This window comes from Andrographis paniculata, unplaced genomic scaffold (genome assembly GCF_009805555.1).
Source record: "Andrographis paniculata isolate CXL003 unplaced genomic scaffold, ASM980555v1 Contig55END, whole genome shotgun sequence".
NCBI lineage: Eukaryota > Viridiplantae > Streptophyta > Magnoliopsida > Lamiales > Acanthaceae > Andrographis > Andrographis paniculata.
Window position 1 is genome coordinate 2,964,978 of NW_026137590.1, and position 21,737 is coordinate 2,986,714.

Here is a 21,737-nt window from a genome sequence, read left to right on the forward strand (position 1 = left end):
AATGAAAAAAAAAAAAAAAAAAAAAAAAAACAACAACAAACAAACAAACAAAGATAAGCGTACATTGAGTATATTATATGTGTGTGTGTGGCCTACAGAAGTTGGAATGGGGGCAAATGTTGAAACAGGATGAGATGGTGTATGTAATCTCGTGCATTCCTTCCTGCTGCTTGCCCACTTGCAAATAATATATGTATATCTCTTTCTCTTTACCAGAAGAAAATTCAAACACTACAAGAAAATAGTATATTTGTAATAGAATTTCGTCAATAAAGTTCACGTAGCTAATGTAATTTCATTCCTAATTTCGTTTTTAATATCATTTGTAACTAAAAAAGTTGATTTAGAGACGAAAAACCCTTGTTACAAAATTAATATTTTCTTGCAGTGAAATGACACAATAAAACCGTATTACGTACAGGGATAATACAAATTACTTAATTATACAACATATAAATAAAATAACAAAGGAAATAATATATATACATATATAGGCGGCTACAAGACAGTGCAATACTGAATAGCACACCATGTATTACCGTACAACACACAGTGTCATTATAAACAACACACAATATACTTTAATATAATATAAATACAGCACATAACCTAACAATATATAATATAGTATCATACAGTACATACAATACTTGATTTTAGCACATGATATACCAACACACACTATAATTGTGAACTAACAACATATGTTTTTATTACAAACAACACATGTTATATTTAATAAAGACGTGTGCTGTTTCCATATTTTATATATGCTGATTTGGAGAATCAATGCGGTGCTGATTTTTTAAATTCAACATTGTAACCTTCCCTATAATAAAGACGTGTGTTGTTTCTATATTTTATTATATATATATATATATATATCATCAAGTAAGCAAGCAAGTTGGGTTTTGTAAGAACAAGTTGCATATTTATATGTATATTTTTGTAAGAACAAGTTGCATATGTATATGTATATCGGTTGTGAACTTATTTTAACATCAAAGTATTCCATGGCCTTGATCCTCACGTTTCAACTAACTCAATTGAACTTTTCCTTCCTTTTAATTAATTCATTCAGTCAACAATTGCAATTAATTAATTCTATCAAATTTCCATGCCTATAATGTGTTCGATTCTGTCAGATGAGATCCATAAGTTTCATCCTTATTGTTCTTCTGCCCAACAAAATATTAGTAATTTTTATATAATATACTCCCTCCTTCCACGAACTAACGTCCAACTTTCTTATTTGGAATGTCCAACAATTATTGTCTTCTTTCTATTTTTATACATAAAATTTACTCTTTTACCCTTACTTTATTTACTCTTTCATTTTCTATACACAAGATTAAGACAAATTTGTCATTTTATAACAAAAACTCTAATTACTTAAAAATACGTGAAAATATCAAATAGAACGTTAGAAAATAGACGGAGAGTATATAATTTGATTAGTTAATTATATTAATTAATTGATGCAACTAGTTTATTTCATTGTTACAATCTATTGACTATTGTTTTTGTACTTCAAAAAAATCAGATGATTACATCCTCATTCTGATTTATATATTCAATACAACATTAATTTATCATTCAAGATGATGATGATGATGATGATGTCAAGTGAAGTTAAAATAGATATATATATATATATACAAATTTTTATTTTTATTTTTTATATAGTCATTAGTCCTAGTCCTGTTCTTTTTACTTTGCTCGTGAGATTATATAATTTCTCAGTCTCAGTGCAAGATTTTTGTTTACTTTTACACATAAATTTTTAAATATTAGTATTATAATGGGTTGCAATGAAAAAAACGAAAGTATCTCTATTAATATTGTGCAATATAAAAGTAATATTATTTATATAATATAATGTAAATTGAAAGGGCATTTATTATGTTAGGTATGTAATATAATTACTAAATTAGAAAATTGTAAGCTTCTTTCGGGACGGATGAAAATGAAAAATTGCAACATTTCAATGGGACGAAGAGAGTATAACAAATTTTATATTTTGTTCGTTACAATTTATATTCTTTTTTTTTTCAAAAGTTTAGAAAATAACACTCATTTTATGTCCTAAAATTTTGTAATTCTTTTTGTTGTCTACTAAATTTATGCACAATTTATTTATAAAAATAATAATAATAATTTTATCTACCTACAATTTTATTAATACTACTTAAAAAAATAATAACGAATTTGCTATTATTTTTTTTCTATTTATCTCACTATATTTTTATTAATTATTTAATAAATTTTCTATAATAAATTAACTTTAGTTTTTATCTATCTAATTTTAATATAAAAAAAATATTATTTTTTATTGTCCACACCCAATCAAACCTACAAAATAATACTATTTTTGTTCCGTGTCATAATTACGGTAGATACGACATAAAATAAAAAATTTATAATTAATAAATAATTAAGAATATATTAATAAAATAATTATATTTAATGTGTAATTGTATTAAATATATATATATATGTATAAGATGTGAAAAAAGATCAAAATAAAAATGATGATATAATATATCAATGGACGGAGATAGTATAGATATATAATGAAGAAAATACATATATATTACTCCCTTCGTTCTACGTAAATTGTTTATATTTTTCATTTTCGTACGTTTTATATAATTTTTCATTTTTTTTTGGACATATAATTATACATTTTAATCATATTTTAAATTTTAAATTTTAAATTTTATAATTTTTTAATCTTAATTGTATTATTCGGTTATCTTAATTTTAATTTATAATTATTTTTATTATATTATAATAATTTATAATAATATATTTTTTAATTATTTATTAATTATATTTTATTTAAATTTTGGTACGTGGATAATTTATCCGGGACAGAGGAAGTATTCGATGAGAGGGAAGATTATAATGAAGAAAATACATATATACCATTTCATGCGATGGTGATCCAATTTCCATTTCCAACAATCTTCATTTAACAAATTAGAGACGAAGAGAAAAGAAACAGTTGTTCGCAAAAATCAAGATCCAAATTCCCTAAATTTACATCAGATGAATAATTAATATAATTACTTAAAACTAATTAGGGTGATCTCTGGCCAAATTGTGAGCGATCTGAGCCAATGAGTGCAGATTGCAGCGCAGGATGGTATCCACAAATGCACACGTCTCCTCCTTGGTGTTTCCCGGCGGCACATCCACCACGTACGACTCCACCACCACCGCCCCGCCGCAGGCCGCCGCATGCACCGTCGTGACGGAGCGGTAGTTGCGGAGGCGGTGGTCGCCGCCGATGACGCTGAAGCTCATCACGTGCTTCTCGTCGTCGAGGATCTCCAGCCTCTCGGTGCTGCATTCTGCGGGGAGGCCGGACACCACGCGCACCTCCCTGAGCGTGCCCACACCGCCCTCCCCGACGATGACGTGGCAGCTCTTCAGGAAGTGCTTGTACTCCTGCGGCCGGTCGAACCGGCGGACCACGGACCACACCACGTCGACCGGAGCCGACTCGATCGCGCGCACCGCCGCCGAGCAGCACTGGTTCGGTCCCATTGGGTGCGTGTGGTGGCGCAGCACGCGTTCCGGCACTACAACATCATTGTCGCCGCCAGTGACGGGACAAACCCACGAAACCCTACCCGACTTCTGATGCCCGACGGAGGCGGTTATTGAATTAATTCTATGAAGGTGAAGCGAGGAGGGCATTTTTGTGCTCACCCGCACAACAATGGATAATTAATCCACGGCGCCGATGGAGATTTGATTTATATACCTGTATATATATATACGTATAAATACGTATGAAAACGTATTGAAAGAGAGGGAGAGAGACATGGAAATTGTGTAGCTCCCTCCCTGCTAGTTGCAATAAAGATAGATAAAGATATTGATAATTAATTAATAAAAAAGTTGTAATGAAAGTGCAAGTGGGCGGGATAAGCAAGTGGCAGAAAGATTAATCTAATCTAGCAGTCACCACACCAGGAAGGAAGGAAGGAAGACTGACTGCTCTGCCCCTGCCCTACCAATAGTCAGCCTGGCAATGGCATGGGTTCGGTGTAATGACCAGAATACCCCTGATGTTGGCTGGATGCGGGGTCGGAATCTGGTCTGGTGAATGGAACTCCTGCACGTACGGAGCAAGGTAAGACCAATTACAGTGCCGCGTTTTAGAATTCCTCCTTCTACAAGACTTTTTTGGCGGACATTCAAAAACTCGCCCGCAAAATTCAGACAATAGTCCGACTGACTCGTATTTTGTTTTAGGGATTCTAAATTCTCATAATTATATGAAATATTAGGGTCTGTTTTTTTTTTTTTAGGAGAATTTAGAATCCTAATATTAGGGTCTGTTTTTTTATAACCTTAACCTCTAATCATTGAATGATTAGTGGTAATTCATCCTGCAAAAACTTAATAAATAGATTTTTTTTTTTCAAATAATGTGCGAAAGTCTCCGTAGCATGCACTATACAAAAAAATCGTTCTTTAATATCTTCAAAATTATTCATAAATTTTACATTTAAAGACATTTATTTTTTTAAAGAATTATCTCAAGCCTCATCAATCAAAAGAGAAAATCATTCATCTCTAATATCTACTAGAATAAAATTCTTCACCTTTGAACCACAAGCACTCATAATTTGTTCATGAATGTATAAAGATGTCAACTGCTTATTTTCTGAAGCATTTAAATAAATTACCGTTTTAACATTTTCATTGCTATCACCATATCACTTGTAAAACTCAAAAAATTACCATAGTGTATGGATTTTGTCGATTCATCATGGCCACAAAAAGCTAAGCCATTCCCTAAAGTATATTGAATCACTTTCTCAATTGCAGTCAATTGAGTATGATAAGTATCGTCCATTTCAGAACTTTTTTGCATCATAACATAATCTACATTGGTTCTTTGATTTTTATATCCAATACACATAGTGCTAGCAAAATTGTGTGAACTAAATATTGACCCTTGATGACTATTAATTTTTTTCAAAATCTTAAATCCAATTTCAGTAAATGCGGTATCCCCATATTTATCTTCATTAAAAATAAATAGCACCATAGACCATATGCAACATTGTAGATATGTACTCTAACCAATCATACGTCTTAAACCACTGATCTTGAAACAATATTCGAATCTCACCAAATTTTGTAATTGGAAAGTTATGCCCACGATGTTGACAAAGGCCCTTAGCCAAATATTTTCTTCGCAATTTGTCTCTAACTCTTACTAGATAACTATCAATCAATTTACATAATCTAAGATCTACAATAATATCATTTTCTGAAATCTGAATTTGTCATCATATTATTTTATTATTTCATTATCTTTGTCATTCCTGTATTTTGTACTAAATTTTTCACTAATTGAATTGAAACCTTTAGGTGCTTTACAAAAAAATCTCTTCATTCTAACAAAATATTTTAATAAAAATTATCTTATTAAAAACCATAAATTAATTTCAATTAAATTAAAAAATATATACCATTAGAATTAAAATAAATTAAATTAAATTATTTTTTAAAATATTTTTTATCACAAAATTTTCATCCAAAAAAAAAAAAAAAAAATCTAAAACTAAACACTCACATTCACATAACATAGTTCTAATTGTAAATACACAAAACATAACTCAAAACATACGTGTTATAACATTTAAATAAGTGTGTTTGGTTGGGGGATTGATTTTATTTTCACTATTCATCTAATTTTTTCTCCCCAAAAACATCAAATCAAACACTTATTTTTCATTTTTTATATTATATTAAAAATTAATTTTACATTCAAAATATCACATCAACACCTATTTATATCACATCATACAATTATTCAAATTCAAAATTTTTACTATTCAAATCCTAACTAAAAATTCAAACCCCCAAACAAACACACCCTATAGACCAAAACACATTTTTTAATCTCTTCATACGATAACACAAACAGTCAAACAAAATTCTAAAAAAATTTTAAAAAATAAATTAAAGATGAAATAAATCTATCTCAAATCCCAATTAAATTAAATTAAAATCCATTTATGAATCCTAAATTAGCCAAGGAGATAAATAAAGAACAAGATAAACATAAATAACTAGTAAAAATTAAATATATATATATATATAAAATAAAAAATAGGTGTTTGATTTGATGTTTTTGGGGGGAAAATTTTGGATGAATAGTGAGATTTTGTCCAAATCTCTCAACCGAACACACCCTAAGTGTGTTTGTTTGGGGGTTTGGATTTTGAGTTGGGATTTGAATAGTAAAAATTTTGAATTTGAATAGTTCTATAATGTGATGTTTTGAATGTAAAATTGATTTTTAGTATCCATATCTTTTCCAACGTCCCAATGTTACCATCTTCTCTTCAATTCAATATGCGATTGCAACTCTTCGACAGACATCGCACAGCGGCGGTCTGACATAAACTTGCTCATTCGGTTTCGAACTGCCGGTTCGTCGATTTTTGAACCTTCGATTACGGTTCAAACCAAACTCGGACACAAATCGAACCGAAACCATCGTTTAAACGGTCGGTTTCAATTTTGAATTTGTTTTTTATTTTTGAAAACGGTCGGTTTCAATTTTGAATTTGTGTTTTATTTTTTTTCAAAAATAAAAAACTAAGGTCACTTAGTTTTCGTGTTTAGAAATTTTGTGTTTTGTTGTAAGTTATTGAAAATTGTAAAAATATTTAATTATATTACCTTTGTCCACCGTGTATTTTATCCATTTATTCTTTGTAAGTTGATATTTGCATATTAATTATTATATCAAAATGTAGTACAAATTAAAGGAAAATAACAAAAATATTTTTATTAGTATTTTATAATACTAGTATAATGACATTTAAAAAAATTTATATAAAATGCAAAAAGTAAATGGATAGATACGCAAGTGGTGGAGATAGTATTATTTTTTAAAAAAAAAATGTATTATTATTAGAAACGATGGTCAATATTTTATGAAAGTGGATAAATTTAAAAACTCATTTATAATATTTATCATTATAAATAATTAAATTTAATTTATGTCTTTCATTTTCCAGTATTTACTTTTTGGAAGAATTTTATATAAAATATTATTTAAATTAAAAATTATGGGTGTTCTTTTTGTAAGAAACCTCACACAAATTTCCCACAAAAATGAGTATATTATACTTATTTATCATTTTAATATTATAACACAATTTCTTATATAAAATATTTTTTAAAATTATTTTACAAAATGAACGCACCTATATAATCACACTATATTTTTATTTTTTAATTATGTTAAAATTATTAGAATTAATTACTTTTTTTTTTGTTATCTCGTTACCATTTTACAATTGATAGAATAATCTTTTTAAGTATTAATTTGAAAATATAAAATATAAAATATTTAACATTAAAAAATAAAAATATATTTCAATATTTTATTAAATAAAAAACAATTAAAATAACAATGCATTACAAATACTACACAAATTAATTAAACTAATTATATTACTATATTTTTTTAACTGTGTGTTGTACATATATAATTTATGTATATAGCCCAGTCCATATCTCCTTGTATAAATATGTCGATGTATTCAAATTATTATTTTCGAGAAATATACTTTATACAAATTATTCCAACGTAATATCAAAGCCTCAATTTTTCTCCAGATAACTTAAGCACACTCCCCATTCCATTTTTTACCTTCCGGTGACCTTCGATCGACACCGTCCCCACCACCAAGTACGCCGCCGCGAGACTTGCCGGCATCCGAAAAATCACGGCGAATGGCGGCGTGTGGAGCTCTCACGCACCTGACAAAAATTTCGCCGTTGGACGCCTAGGCGGTGCGTAACGGCGTGTGTGGCGATGGCTGCTAGATATTTTTCCGGCGTTTTGCTCGGATTCGATTTTATCTTTCATGGTATAATTTGTTTTATCGTTTGAACACTATTCTGTGATCGTCAGTTCTTTTGTGTTTCGAATTTGATTCGATCTTCTGTTCGTGCTTCTGTCAGTTAATTTTTTATCTTGCGATTTCAGCTTTGGATATTATTTGTTATTGTTTATTTCTCTTTTGATATGGAAAAGATGGATCACCATGTTCCGATAAATATTACTTTACCTGGGGATAGTTATAATTTATGGACACAATCGATTAAAATCTTTTTGATAGGTAGGAAATTATGGCGGATTGTTACCGGGGATATAGTTAGGGATGGGAATAGGCCAGACCGCCTGTTAGGGGCCTACGGCCTGGCCTACGTGAGGCCTAGCCTGGTCAAATTTTTTTTTAAAGCCTTTTTATTTAAATAGAACATGCTTAGGCTTTAAAATATATATATATATTTTTAATTAACAGGTCAGCCTACTTAATATTATTATTTGTTTATAAAAATACTTTTTATAATTATATATTAAATTATAACTTTCTATCTAATAATAATATTTATTAAATAATTTTAATTATAAATTTATTATAAAAAATAGAATTTTTTAACTTTTGTATATATTAAATAATTGTTTATACTTTATTTATTTTTTATTTCTAACTAAATTTGCAGATAAATAAATATATAAAAATATTATGTAGTTTTAAAATAGGCTTCTAGGCCAGGTTAAAAAAAAAAATTCAGCCTTACCAGCCTATTTTCATCCCTAGATATAGTTGCTTCTATTGTTCCCATTTCTATAGGTGAAAGCGCGCCTACCCATAAAGCCGTTGAAGCATATATTGAAAATTTTGAGGATTGTGACAGTAAGAACCATCAGAGTCTTACCTGGTTGCAGAATACTTCCACTCCGGTAATACATGTGCAACTTGCCCAATTTGAAACTGTTAAGGCAACGTGGGATTTCTTGGCAGTCCGCTTCCATCCTATTGGTTTGGCGTACTATTATCAGCCATAAAGTACACTCCATGGTCTAAAACAGGAACCATGACAATTTTTCAACGACTTTCTTACGCAAGTGCAATCCATTTGGCTTCGGTTGGATCAGACTGAGATCAATCCTGATCATCTCCGCCTCATTCAGATTTTGATGGATTTGCATCCTGAGTATGAGGCAGTTCGTGCCTCCTTGTTACATTCGACACCAGCTTCCTACATTGGACGTGGCTATTCAGGATATTCTTTTTCAAGAAACTCGTTTTCACCTGGCCAAGGCTCCTCCACTTGATTCTGCTCTTGCAGTCACAGCTCGAACTCCTACTCAGAGTCGTCAACTCCACTGCAAACTATGTCAGTCTTCTGATCACAACTTCGGTCACTGCCCCAATGTGGAGTGCCATTATTGTCATGTTTTAGGCCATACTATACAGTATTTCCCTACTAGGCTGTCTCTCTCTGGCAGCAGTAGTTTCAAGCCTCGGCATGTTCGTGGATCTCCTCAGTCTAGTACCTCATTCGTCACAGCCTTTGCCACGCCTGCGCGTGCGCCTCCTACGATTCAGAACTTGGAGGCTCTTCTTACATCAGCTTGGTATTTTGATTCTACTTGTGTGTTTGTTTGGGAGATTAAATTTTAAATACACTATTTATCTCATTTTTTCTCCCAAAAAATATCAAATCAAACACCTATTTTTTATTTTTTATATTATACTAAAAATCAATCAACACCTATTTATATCACATCACAGAACGATTCAAATTCAAAATTTTTACTATTCAAATTCCAACTCAAAATCTATACCCCCAAACAAACACACCTTGTAGTAATCATATGACCTCGCCTTTTGACCTCTACATCAACCGCATCATCCCTACCCCCTATTATTACTACAAATGGTACCCATATGCGTATCACCCACACCGAATGTATATTCACTTCGTCTTTATCCCTTCCTAATACCTATTGTATTCCCTAATTAAATTTAAACTTGATCTCAGTTGGTCAATTAGTTGATCAAGGTCTCACAGCGATCCTCTTTTTCTGATGTGCAGGTTCAGGATGTACAAACCGAGAGGACCCTCGGAAAGGGCAGGAAGCCAACTTATTTAAGCTTGAGTCTTTTCAGCTCCCTCGTCCTTCTATTTCTGTTGTCACTACCTCTACACCATTCTTTCTTCAGTGACATCATTGTCTTAGTCATGCGTCCTCCAATAAACTCAGATATTTGATTAGTCAGGATCTTTTGGGTTATGTCAGTTTTAAGTCTTTTAATTGTGTGAATTATTCGTTGGGGAAACAACTTGCTTTGTCATTCTCTCATAGTACTTCTATTGTGAATACGTTGTTTTCATTAGTTCACTATATATTTTGGGACCTTCACCCGGTGTCTCTACGAATGATTTTCGTTACTTTGTCTTTTTTAATCGATGACTATTCACACTTTAAATGAATTTATTTTATGCAAAAGCGTTCTAAACTCTCCTCTATTTATACGAACTTCGCCAAAACGATAAAAACTCAATTTTCCTCCACCATCAAAACTCTCCGAACAGATAACACTTGAGTATACAAACCCTTCCCTTCTTCGTTTCTTCTCTGATCAGAACATCATTGTCCAGCATTCATATCCGTACACACTTATCCAATATAATAATAATGTTTCTAAAATTTTTGTAAGAAACAAACAAATAGCTAGATATATGATCAAAGAAATTTTTTCTAATTTGTTACAAAAGCTCCCAGAAGACCCATTAGACCCATTTGAAATGAGACACAAAGAATAATAAATAAAATATATATTTTTTAGTTTTAAATATTATAACAAAACTATTTTCCGTATATATTATTAAATTCAATATTTATTATATCACATTAAATATTTATTTGTTATTTAATAATCTATTATTTTCAACCAAAACTTAAAATGTATCTAAATACAATCACAATCGCTTCCAACAAATTCTGCATTTTGGAGGAAAATAATGCTGCAAAATATTGACACTAAAGCATAAATTAACTGTGTAAACCACAGGGTTAAATCAATAATCAAAGAAAAAAAAATAGAAGACTGCACTATTATGTACATGGAATTACTTACGGAGTAAGTGCTTGGTTATGAGCACCAAGATATACAAAATAATCATACAAAAAATAAAAGTTAATCGACAGCCTCTCCCTCACAGAGCTAAAACTTGGGGGATTCAGGTAAAAAAAATGAAAGAAAAAAATAAATAAACAAATGGAAAAGAATACATCAAAACATACAACAAGTCTCGGTACTGTGTTGTGTTGTCTGTGAGCAGAGATTGAATTTCTACAACTCTGCTGTAATTTCTAGAAAAACCATACTATGTTCTGTATAATTCATACTTCCCCTCTGTGTCTTCTCCTTTGGAACTCTTAAATAGCTCTCCATCATAATCACACGCACAAGTCAAAATCGAAATCAAAATCCAAGAGAGTATCATTCCATAAATAGTTGTCGTCTTCCGGTCTACCCGGCCTCAAGAAATCCAATCCGTTGTCTCGTGGATGCTCTTGCTCTCGATTTTGATCATCACCAAGGCTGTCGGGCCGCCGGGCATCTGGATGCTGCCATTGAGCTGATCCCACATTGCCTGAGGTAGAATCCAATTCTATGAGAAGCTCTTCGGCATCAAACATCTCATCCAATGGAAAGTTTTCCATGAATGGATAAGACCCGATGTTGTGACCATTGTAGCCACCCGGATCAGTTTTCTTTGGGCCAGTAAAGTTCCCAACATAGGCATCCATGTTCGAATCAACTTTAGCCTTTTCTTTTAATTCTTTGTCGGGTTCTGCATCGACTACTTCGTCTTTGATTGTGCTCATTGGAGTGCTCGCCTCATGGCACTGGCGTTCTTGAGTTTTCATCGGTGGAACTTCGGTCATCATAGATTTGACATCATCATGGCAGACTTCGGAGAGGCTAGAACTTGTGGACTCTGTAGCAGATGGAGCAGGCAAATCTTTAACATCTTCTACCTTGGAAGGGCTGTGATTCGGGAAATTAAGCCTTGCAGTTTGGCCATACATTGCTTTGGCTGCTTCGTCGTATGCTAAAGCAGCTTCTAGTGCAGTACCAAAAGTGCCTAACCAGAGCCTGCTTCCCCTGTGGGGCTCCCGAATCTCGGCAACCCATTTGCCCCATGTTCTTTGCCTAACCCCTCTGTATTTGCAATGATAATTCTCAGGACCTCCCTTCCCTTTCATACATCCCTTTTTTGATCCTTTTGCAGGAGCTTTGCGCTCCAATTTGTTGCCATTTTCAAGGGAATCAAGTTTTACGTTGTATTCCTTCCACATAGCGAGTGTTTCTGCAATACTTTTGTTGCCGCTCTTCCGGCTCCTTGATCTCCTTCTCTTTGTGTAATCAATGGGTTGAGAAACCACGTGAGATCTTTGATCCAACATAGCCATATTTGTTTATCTGTAGAATCAACAAAGTTCAAGTTATTACTGATAAGTGAAAAAACATATGGTTGCCAAATTCAATAAAAACAGCTGACTTAGAAGAAACGCTTGCTGTTTATCATTTCATCAAAGACACTGTTAAAAAAAAATTATTGAAACGAGAGAACAATTAGGTATTAAACAACGTTTTCGTGAAAGAAGATCAGCTACTATGCAATTTGTAAATCATCCAAAACCTCTTGCACTAAGAAAGCGATCATTTTCTCTTTGGAAGCAAAGCTCAGAGAATATCCAACTTTACCAAAACATAAATTAAAACGGCATACATATATGTATATGATAACAAGAGAGCTCTATTAAGCTTGCCACAAAAAATGATGCACAAAATCAAAATCGAAGAACAAAACGATGACATCTGATTCTCAAACACAGCCCGACGTACCTCTTCACTACCTCCGTTAGCGACGCAAGCTTGTGACTCCAAAACTACAGATTTGCACACAGGATTAAGAACAGGTTTACTAGGTGTTGAAATTGAAATGAGTTGATGGGCAAATGTGAATTGTGAAGCGAAATCGGATTAGGAGAGAGCGAATGGGGTATTTATATCTATCCTCGTCTAGATATTTCTGAATAGGGAGCATCCAGATTTTTCGATATGTTTCAGACGGTGACGTGGCAGTTCCTGCGCCGAGATTTCTGCACGTGTCACGTGAACCTTCTCGAACCACACAATTTTACTAGATGGAGAGAAGTACAGGGTTTCGTTTCTTCTTTTGCTTGGGAGCTAAGCAACAGTCTTCTCCCTTTAATTATTATTTAATTATGTTTTATTACATTTTTGACCTTACCAATTTGGTCAGCACTGCTATACTTGCCAACCGAATTCGTAAACCCGTTGGAAGGGCCGGCGGTTCACCGTTTTTTAATCCGATCGCCTTTAAGTTAAAATTAAAGTCAAATTTTCCACTCTTGGATTTCTATTACTCCCTAGCGATACAAATATATGTGTATTTGATCGGACAATGAAGTTTAATAAAATAAATTATTATTATTATTTTTATTTTTATAGTAAATAAATAATAAAATAATTAAAATATTTTTTTCACGATAATCAATATAGACATGACGCAATACAATATTATTTGAATCATACGCCTAATCGAACTGTTGGCTGTCCGGTTCGAAAATTTCCTTCGCGAAAAAACTGATGCGCTTTTTCACTTCCACATAATCGGTTTCTGCCTTCTGCAATTCGCCTTGATTGTTTAACGAATGGAAGAAAAAAAAAAAAAAAAAAAAGGTATATTCTATATGAGATTTAAAGAATATTAATATTATATTGATAGTTAGTAAAAAGTACAGATAAAAAATTTCTTTACTCTTGTGAGCGAATGTATTAGTATAAAAAGTAGTGACAATACTGTAATAAAAATGAAAAAATATGGATAGTTTTATAGTGATATAGTTATTTATGAAAATAAAACTATTATTTTGGGACGAACAAAAATGATAAAGAAGACTATTGTATTGGAATGGAGGGAGAAACATATATAAGTATATAGATAGTAATACTAATATATACCTATGACCTTTTTTTTACACTTGAAATGACTCTAATACCCTTATTTTTATTTATTATTTGCAACCTCGCATTGCTTGTCTATTGCATTTGTATATTTGTTTCAATTTTTGTTTCTATCCTATCCTATTGTCACTTATTTGATTTTTGGATTTCTATTATTATTTTATAAAATTTTACTAAATCTTTATTATTCATTAATTTTTTTAAAAAAATATCAAATCAAATACTTAGTTGTTATTCTTTATATTATATTAAAAATTATTTTTAAATTTAAAATACTACATCAATAACTATTTATATCACATCATACATCTATTCAAATTCAAAATACTTATTATTTAAATCTTAAAATCAAAATCCAAATTCCGAACATACATACCGATATTTGTTGTAATTAATAATATAGACATTTCAGATATTGCACTAACATTTCAGATATTGCACTAACAACTTCTTTGCTTTGTAAACAATTGTGTTCGTTTTGTGAAATAGTTCGAATATATATTTTTTATATGAAGTATAAAGAATATTTTTGTTTCAAAAAAATACCGTGTATTGTTTTTGACAAAAAAAATAATAATAATAATAAATTAATTAATTACTCATTCTCCCCTTAACAACCCACCATCCCCTGTTTTGCTTATATTTAATTATACTTTTAATAAAATTATTATGATATTCCTTAACATGAAAAATTGTATTTAATTTATTTTTGTGATTTTTGCGCCAATTATTTAAAAATATGTAATAAATTTAAGCAACAATTTATTATGATTATCAAGAACATAAACATTTTTTTGTTTAATATTATTATTCTTGTACGGTTTTATAAGTGTCTAATTTAAATTTTGTTCAATAACTATATTTCTTTTTTTTCTTTCTTACATAGATTAAGTCTTATTACTCATAAATAAATGATTTTAATAATAATAGAAATATATAGGGTTTGTTGTATATATGTATATATATGTATATTTATATGAAGTATAAAAGTTGAATAAGTAATATAAATATAATACTATCTCCGTCCAACTTTAAAGATCTTATTTATTTTTTGCATGTTGATTTTTAAATATTAATTATTATATCGAAACGTAGTACAAATAAAGAGAAATGACAAAAATACGTCTATTTGTGTCTTATAATATTATTATAATGATATTTGCACAAAAAATTATACAAATATAAAAATATTTTTAATATTAAATACAATTAAGCAAAAGATAAATGAGAACTTTAGAGCTGTAAGGAGGAAATATTTTTTATGAGATATTAATTTTTTATGAGATAATAAATATATATATACTCCCTCCGTCCCAAAACTATGGTCTTATTTGAGTTGGGCACGAAATTTAAAGAATATTGATATTATATTGATAGTTGGTAAAAAGTATAAATAAAAGATTTTTTTGCTCTTGTGAGTGTATTAGTATAAAAAGTAGTGACATTTTTGTAATAATAATGAAAAAGTAAGAATAATTTTATGGTGATATGAGTATTTATGGAAATGAGACTATTGTTTTGAGACGGACAAAAATGATAAACAAGACTATTATATTGAGACAGATGGAGTATTATATATTGATAATCGTATAAGAAAAATTTGTCGAAAGAACAAACATATAATTATTGATATTTTCATCGTAACAATATTTATTATTAAATTACTTAGTATACATAGAATGTTAGTAATTAAATTTTACAATACCAATATACATCAAAATTTATATTACAAAATATATCATCCGACGTGACGCAGCGTAGCGCGTCAGCGGGCCACTAGAGTATATATATATACACGAAATTGTGTGTTAGTGTTGAGTGGTGTATACTATATACTCCATCCGTCCCAAAAATACAATCTTATTGTGTTGTGCACGAGATTTAAAAAATATTGATATTATATTAATAGTTGGTAAAAAGTAAAGATAAATGACTTTTTTACCCTTGTAAGTATATTAGTGTAAAAAGTAGTAGCAATTGTGTAATAATATTGAAAAAGTAGGGATAATTTTATGATAATATGATTATTTATGGAAATGAGACCATTATTTTGGGACGAACAAAAATGGTAAATAACGCTATTATATTGGAACGGAGGAGTATTATTATATATTGTATGGTAAGTATATATATATATATATATATATGTATGGAAAGAGAGAGGTTCGAGAGAGAGATTGGATTGAGACAAGATTGACGACGTTGTTGTGATGTAATTATAGCAAGATATACAAGATTGATGATGTTGTTGTGATGTAATTATACTATTCCTTTGTACTACAAAAATTTATCTTTTTTTTTTTTCTGTTTTATATAATTTTTTTTTATTTTTTTGAAAATATCAATCATATGTGCTAATTATATTTTAAATTTTAAATTTTTTAAAATTTTTAGTTTTAGTTAAACTGTTTATTTATGTTATACAATAATTATTTTTACTAATACAGTTCTTAGTTACTTACTAATTATATTTTACGTAAATTTTTGTATATGCAGTAATATATCCATATTACATGGACGAAATGAGTAAGATATAAGAATTAAGAAACAACTCTATGGTGTTTGTATTTTATTTCATATTTATGAGTGTTATCCTAAAATTTTATTTTGAGAATAATTATTGGAGACAGTTCAATTAACAAAGATAAGACAAGCAAGTACCAAGGAGTGGTAATTTTAGAAGAAAAAAAAGGTCCATATTAAAATTCAGTTGAAGCTAAGGTCCAAACAGATTTGATTTATTTGATATTGAGAGATTATGGATAAATCAATACGTAAAGCTAGATTAGAAAATAGTGTTATATATATATATATATATATATTTGTAAAGCTTAATTATTTTGAGAGTGCCTACACCATATTTCTGAGACTAAAATTTTATGCAGCTTATTTTCTTTTCATTACTTTTTTCTTCATGTAGAGCCTATCTCGTTTCTTTTCTTTTTCTTGTTTTACTTTTGTTTTTTTTTTTTTTTTTTTTTTTTTTTGCTTTCCTAAGTTTCTTGCTACTTTTTCCTACTTTCTTTAAACTTTCCTTCTTTACATCCCTTTTATCAAACGTTCTGACGTGGTTCCAGATATTTTTTGGAAGAAGTCGAAGAATTCACCCAATTTTCAGTTCATTCGCTCCAATAAATTGCTGAAACATATTTTGAGCGACAATAATAGGGTAAGTTGAAGAAAAAGTGTAGTATAAAGTAGACTGCGTAGCATCCACTTAATGACTATACAATTTCTACTACTTTATGTCTTTGTATAAGTTATTTAGTGCATAATACCCTTTGGATACTTTATAATATGTGTAATTAAAATCTTATTAGAAAAAACTTTGTGAAAAAAAAAAAAAATCTAATGAAGAAAAAAAAGTACAAGATTTTTGTGAAAAACTTTATTTGATGTCTTCTAACCAACGTATTTCAATTTCTCACACAAATTTGTTGAATGTTATAGTCGGTAGCTTTGGTTAATAAATTTGCAAAATTTTCAAAAGTTTGAATTTATTGCATATTAATTTTACCATTTTTTTTTAAGATCGTGAGTGAAAAAAAAAAAAAACTTTTGGGATATGTGTTTTGTTCGATCGTCTTTAATATATTCTCTTTTTAACTAAGCTATACAAACTGCATTATCTTCAAATGAAATTGTGGGAGGTAATGCATCATCAGATTTCAAGCCATAAATTTTTTTAATATGGCGAGTCATTAACCTTAACCAAATGCATTCACGAATAGCTTCGTGAATTGCTAAAATTTTAGCATGGTTTGAAGAAGTTATTGTTATCGTTTGTTTAACAGATCTTCAATAGATTGTTGTCCCACCACAAGAAAATAAATAGCCCATTTGAAATTTTGTTTTATATGGATCAGAATGATAACCAGCATCAACTTAACCAATTAATTCATTTCGAGATTCACTCGAATAAAATAAACCGAAGTCATATATCCCTTAAAGATAACGAAAAATGTGGATGATATCATTTCAATGACACTTTATGGGAAATATGCTTAATCTTGTCAATAGGGAAATATGCTTAATCTTGTCAATATATGTACTGAAAATATATATCTAGTTTTTTACAATTTGTAAGGTATATTAGTGCACCAATAACACTAAGATAAATTACTCCAACGTCAAAGTATTTTTTCATTATCTTCTCTTGGAATAAATGGATCTTTATTGGGATAAAGAGATCTTACCATCATTAGTGTACTCAAATAGTTATTTTTATACATTTTGGTATATATGCATATTAATGGATAAATATCTCATTGTTTATATAATTCACTTGTAATCTCAAACAATATTTAGTCTTTCAAAAATATTTGATCTCAAATTCTTTTTTCAGATATTCAAATGCAATTTGGATTTTTTTCAATTAAATTGATATCATCAACATATATTACAATAATGACAAATTTTAATTTATTTTCCTTTACAAAGACGCATAGATATATAAGATCATAAGTATAATTTTTTTTTTAAGACATTCAGTGGGATGATTATACCACATTTTCTCTAATTATTTAAATTTATACAATAATTTTTTTCAATTTGATGGAATATAATTTCTTTTGGTATCCACTCGGCCGGTAGGCTGACTGCTACCTCTGTGATGGGTATGACTAAAGTAGGTATTTCCATAGTAAGTACTCTAGTGGAGACACCAGACGTTTGTACTTGAGATCCTGCTATGTGAATCATTTCGATAATTCATTTAGATCGTAGTTGTATAAAAGCTTCTTCGGATTTCGGATCTACAATTTTGCCTTAACTCCCACAGTGGTCGCCAATTTATTGAACATATTTTAACAAAAAAATGAAGTAAAATTCAAATATATGAATCCAAACTTGATTTTATGGACTTAAAATGATGGATCTCTAAGCTCCGGAATTAAACAAAGATTTAGAGGGTGTTTGGGAAACAGCTTTTTGAAGAGCTTTTAGCTTATTGAACAACTTTTAATTATTTGACCAGTCAAAAAGCTAATTTAGGTGTTTGGTAAATTAGCTCTTTGAAAGAATTTTTTGGACCAAAAAAACTATTTTCTGAAAAGCTCACTTACTTAGCATTTTGAAATAGCTTTTTTATTTTAATTTTGGTTATTCCTTATTTACCCTTAAAACTTAATTATTTATTTTACACATATAAATATATTTTTATAGCAGTATTTATTAATTATTTTTAATCTATTTAATTTATTAACTTATATTTTTATTTTTATAAATTTAAAATAATTACTATTATTAATTATTACATATAAATTATTTTATTTGTAAAATATATAAATTTTTATAACTAAATCAAATAGAAAAAACAAAGGCTATTAATTTATTTATATACATTAAAATAATAATTAACATAATAAAAATATATATACAAAAGATTTATTATTTTATATTTTATATAATTTCAATAAAAAATTATTATTTTTTAGTATAAATAATTTTTTCAGATCTAAATAATAAAAATAAAAATAAATATTTCATAATATTTTTATAATTTTCAATAATTAATAACAAAAATTCTCATAAATTTCAAATCAAAATGAACAAAATTAAAAAATATTTTCAAAAATAAATATATCAATGTCCTTAATAGTCATTTTATGTATAAACAGCTAATGTCAAACAGTTGTTTTACCAAACACTTTAATACAGACCGCTAATTGAACCAGCTAGTCAAACAAGCTAATTGAATCAGCTAGTCAAACCAGCTAATTGAATCAGCTAACAGCTAAAAACTATTAGCTAATTGCCAAACGCACCCTTAAAATACAAAGAACAAAATTAAACAGTGATATCCAATAGATTTTCTTTGAAATTTGTATTTAATTTAAAATCCCTCGTGATGACTCCAAATATCAGCATATTCTTAGGCTGACAAAAATGTGTATTACTTGAATTTCTGCATAAGAACCATCAAAATAATTCGTAATCGGCATACAATATTGATTTATATCACTAGGCATGATCCAGAATTCGTTGTTGAGACTATTAACGATTTTTGCCCTCTTAAGCGGTATTCTGGAGCCAGAAAAGCTAAGGCAGACGCCACAAGCGACAGCCGCCTTCGCTCGCAAGCGCCCAAGACACACCTTGAAAACACTAATGCATGAGAGGCAAGCGGCCACCTTCATAGCCGCAAGCGATAGCCTCTCCCGCTTGCAAGCTACAGTCCAGATACCCGCCGCTGCAGACTATCACCAGATTTCAACTAAGTACTTCAAATGCAGCGGTACAGCCATTCCAATTCCAGCTAGCTCAAGCGAGCCGAGCTACGCTGATGCCCTCCTGCTCTCCAGCAAGCGAGGAAGATCTGTGCCCTCAACGCAAGCGAAGCGGGCACCTTGGGAGTTATGACCAGCAACAACTTTAACAGAATAACCACCAGCAACCGCCTAACTGCCCAACCGTTGGAACTACCTAACAACTTCTTGCAACCGTCTCTTTACACCTGCTATAAATAGGGCCAGATATCTTTATGTAAGGGGATCGAATTCTTGGATAATTTCAGAATATACACAGCGCTCGTCGTCTTCCTGTTTCCGAGAGCTCCAACCCTGTAAGGGAGTTCTCCACAGGAAATGCCAAGGGAGTGGGCGTCTTCCCTCTCCCTTGGCCACGTCTTTAATGCTTTCTTAGATTAGATTACTGCTTTCATTTACAGCTTTGTAATTTAATTCTTTTCGCGTTTTCGTAGTATATAAAGAAATATCATTCACTTCTTCAAATTAAATTCTTTCACAATTTTCATACTTATATAAATCAATTTTAGAGAATTTCATATCACTGGTATAGAGCGAGAGACGAATTGATTAATTAAGCCTTGTGATGCGCCAAAAGCGGTCTCAAGGTAGTTCAACGTAGTTAAGTACGCGGGAGCCTTGTCGACCTACTTAATTACTGTGCTAAATTTGATTCTGATAAAATAATACCAACATCAGGGGGTAAAGCCACTAATGAGGCAGAATTGGAAAAATTAACGGGACATAGACGGGGTCTATTAGGTCGCAAAAATTCCTAGTGACAGTAGGGTTTCTTTCTTATAATGTCTTAATTCTGGGTGTCATTGAAGTCTTGTTGTAAATCCCCCCAGGCCAAAATACCAGTGTGATGAGTTCTTTATAATCGAATATATATAATTACAACATCTTTCTATCACCATTTTCGTAATATACATATATGCTTCCGATAACACATTTACGTCATTCGCTCGCTGCATCCAGGGAAATCTATCCATTTCGTAACGCACAGTTCAGACACAACACCTCTTATTCACTCTCATTCGCTCATATACATATACATATAATATGCCGCTCACTCACATCCCAATCCTCTCACTTTCGCTTCGCTCGTCTCCGCTCATTTTTTATTGCTTTGTTTACCGCTTTTAGTAGTAGAAGATTTAAGCCCGCTTCAAGCGCCCCCTTTTCGTTTCTTCGTCGCTTCTCCAAGATTTTTATCATTGAAATTCATGACTTTAAATCCCTGTGTTCGACCTGGAAACTCACCAGTAAAAGAGTATAAATAATTGTGATAACTATCCAGGGTCTGCAACCACACAATTGCTATATCTGATTGTTCTTCTATAAAAACTCTACTCATTGATTTTCGAATAAAATTCCCTGCGAATTGATATACAACCTAACTATATACAAAACCTGTTATCACCTCGCCTTCACCGTTGATGGGTTATTTAAAGAATCATGCAAACCGCTTATTTTCCAGGTCTGATCGGTTACGCTAAATATGGACTAACCGACGGCGGTTTCCGACTCCACGACCACCACCTTTGGAAAGGTAGTTATATCGGGCACTCAGAAGGCTCTGATC

At 30.6% G+C, this 21,737-nt stretch overlaps 2 protein-coding genes across 2 annotated transcripts; both read right to left on the reverse strand.

The window, feature by feature from the left end:
* Positions 1-3,002: 3,002 nt before the first annotated feature.
* LOC127256336 (abscisic acid receptor PYL4-like) lies at positions 3,003-3,771 on the reverse strand. Its single transcript, XM_051282307.1, has one exon. It carries the CDS (start codon positions 3,703-3,705, stop codon positions 3,079-3,081), a length of 627 nt encoding a protein of 208 aa, XP_051138264.1. The 5' UTR covers positions 3,706-3,771; the 3' UTR covers positions 3,003-3,078.
* A 7,325-nt stretch (positions 3,772-11,096) lies between these two features.
* On the reverse strand, positions 11,097-12,900 carry LOC127256517 (dehydration-responsive element-binding protein 2A-like). Its single transcript, XM_051282567.1, has 2 exons — positions 12,759-12,900; positions 11,097-12,332 (listed from the first exon to the last, which is right to left on the reverse strand). Exon 2 carries the CDS (start codon positions 12,320-12,322, stop codon positions 11,303-11,305), a length of 1,020 nt encoding a protein of 339 aa, XP_051138524.1. The 5' UTR covers positions 12,323-12,332; positions 12,759-12,900; the 3' UTR covers positions 11,097-11,302.
* Between the last annotated feature and the right edge of the window lie 8,837 nt (positions 12,901-21,737).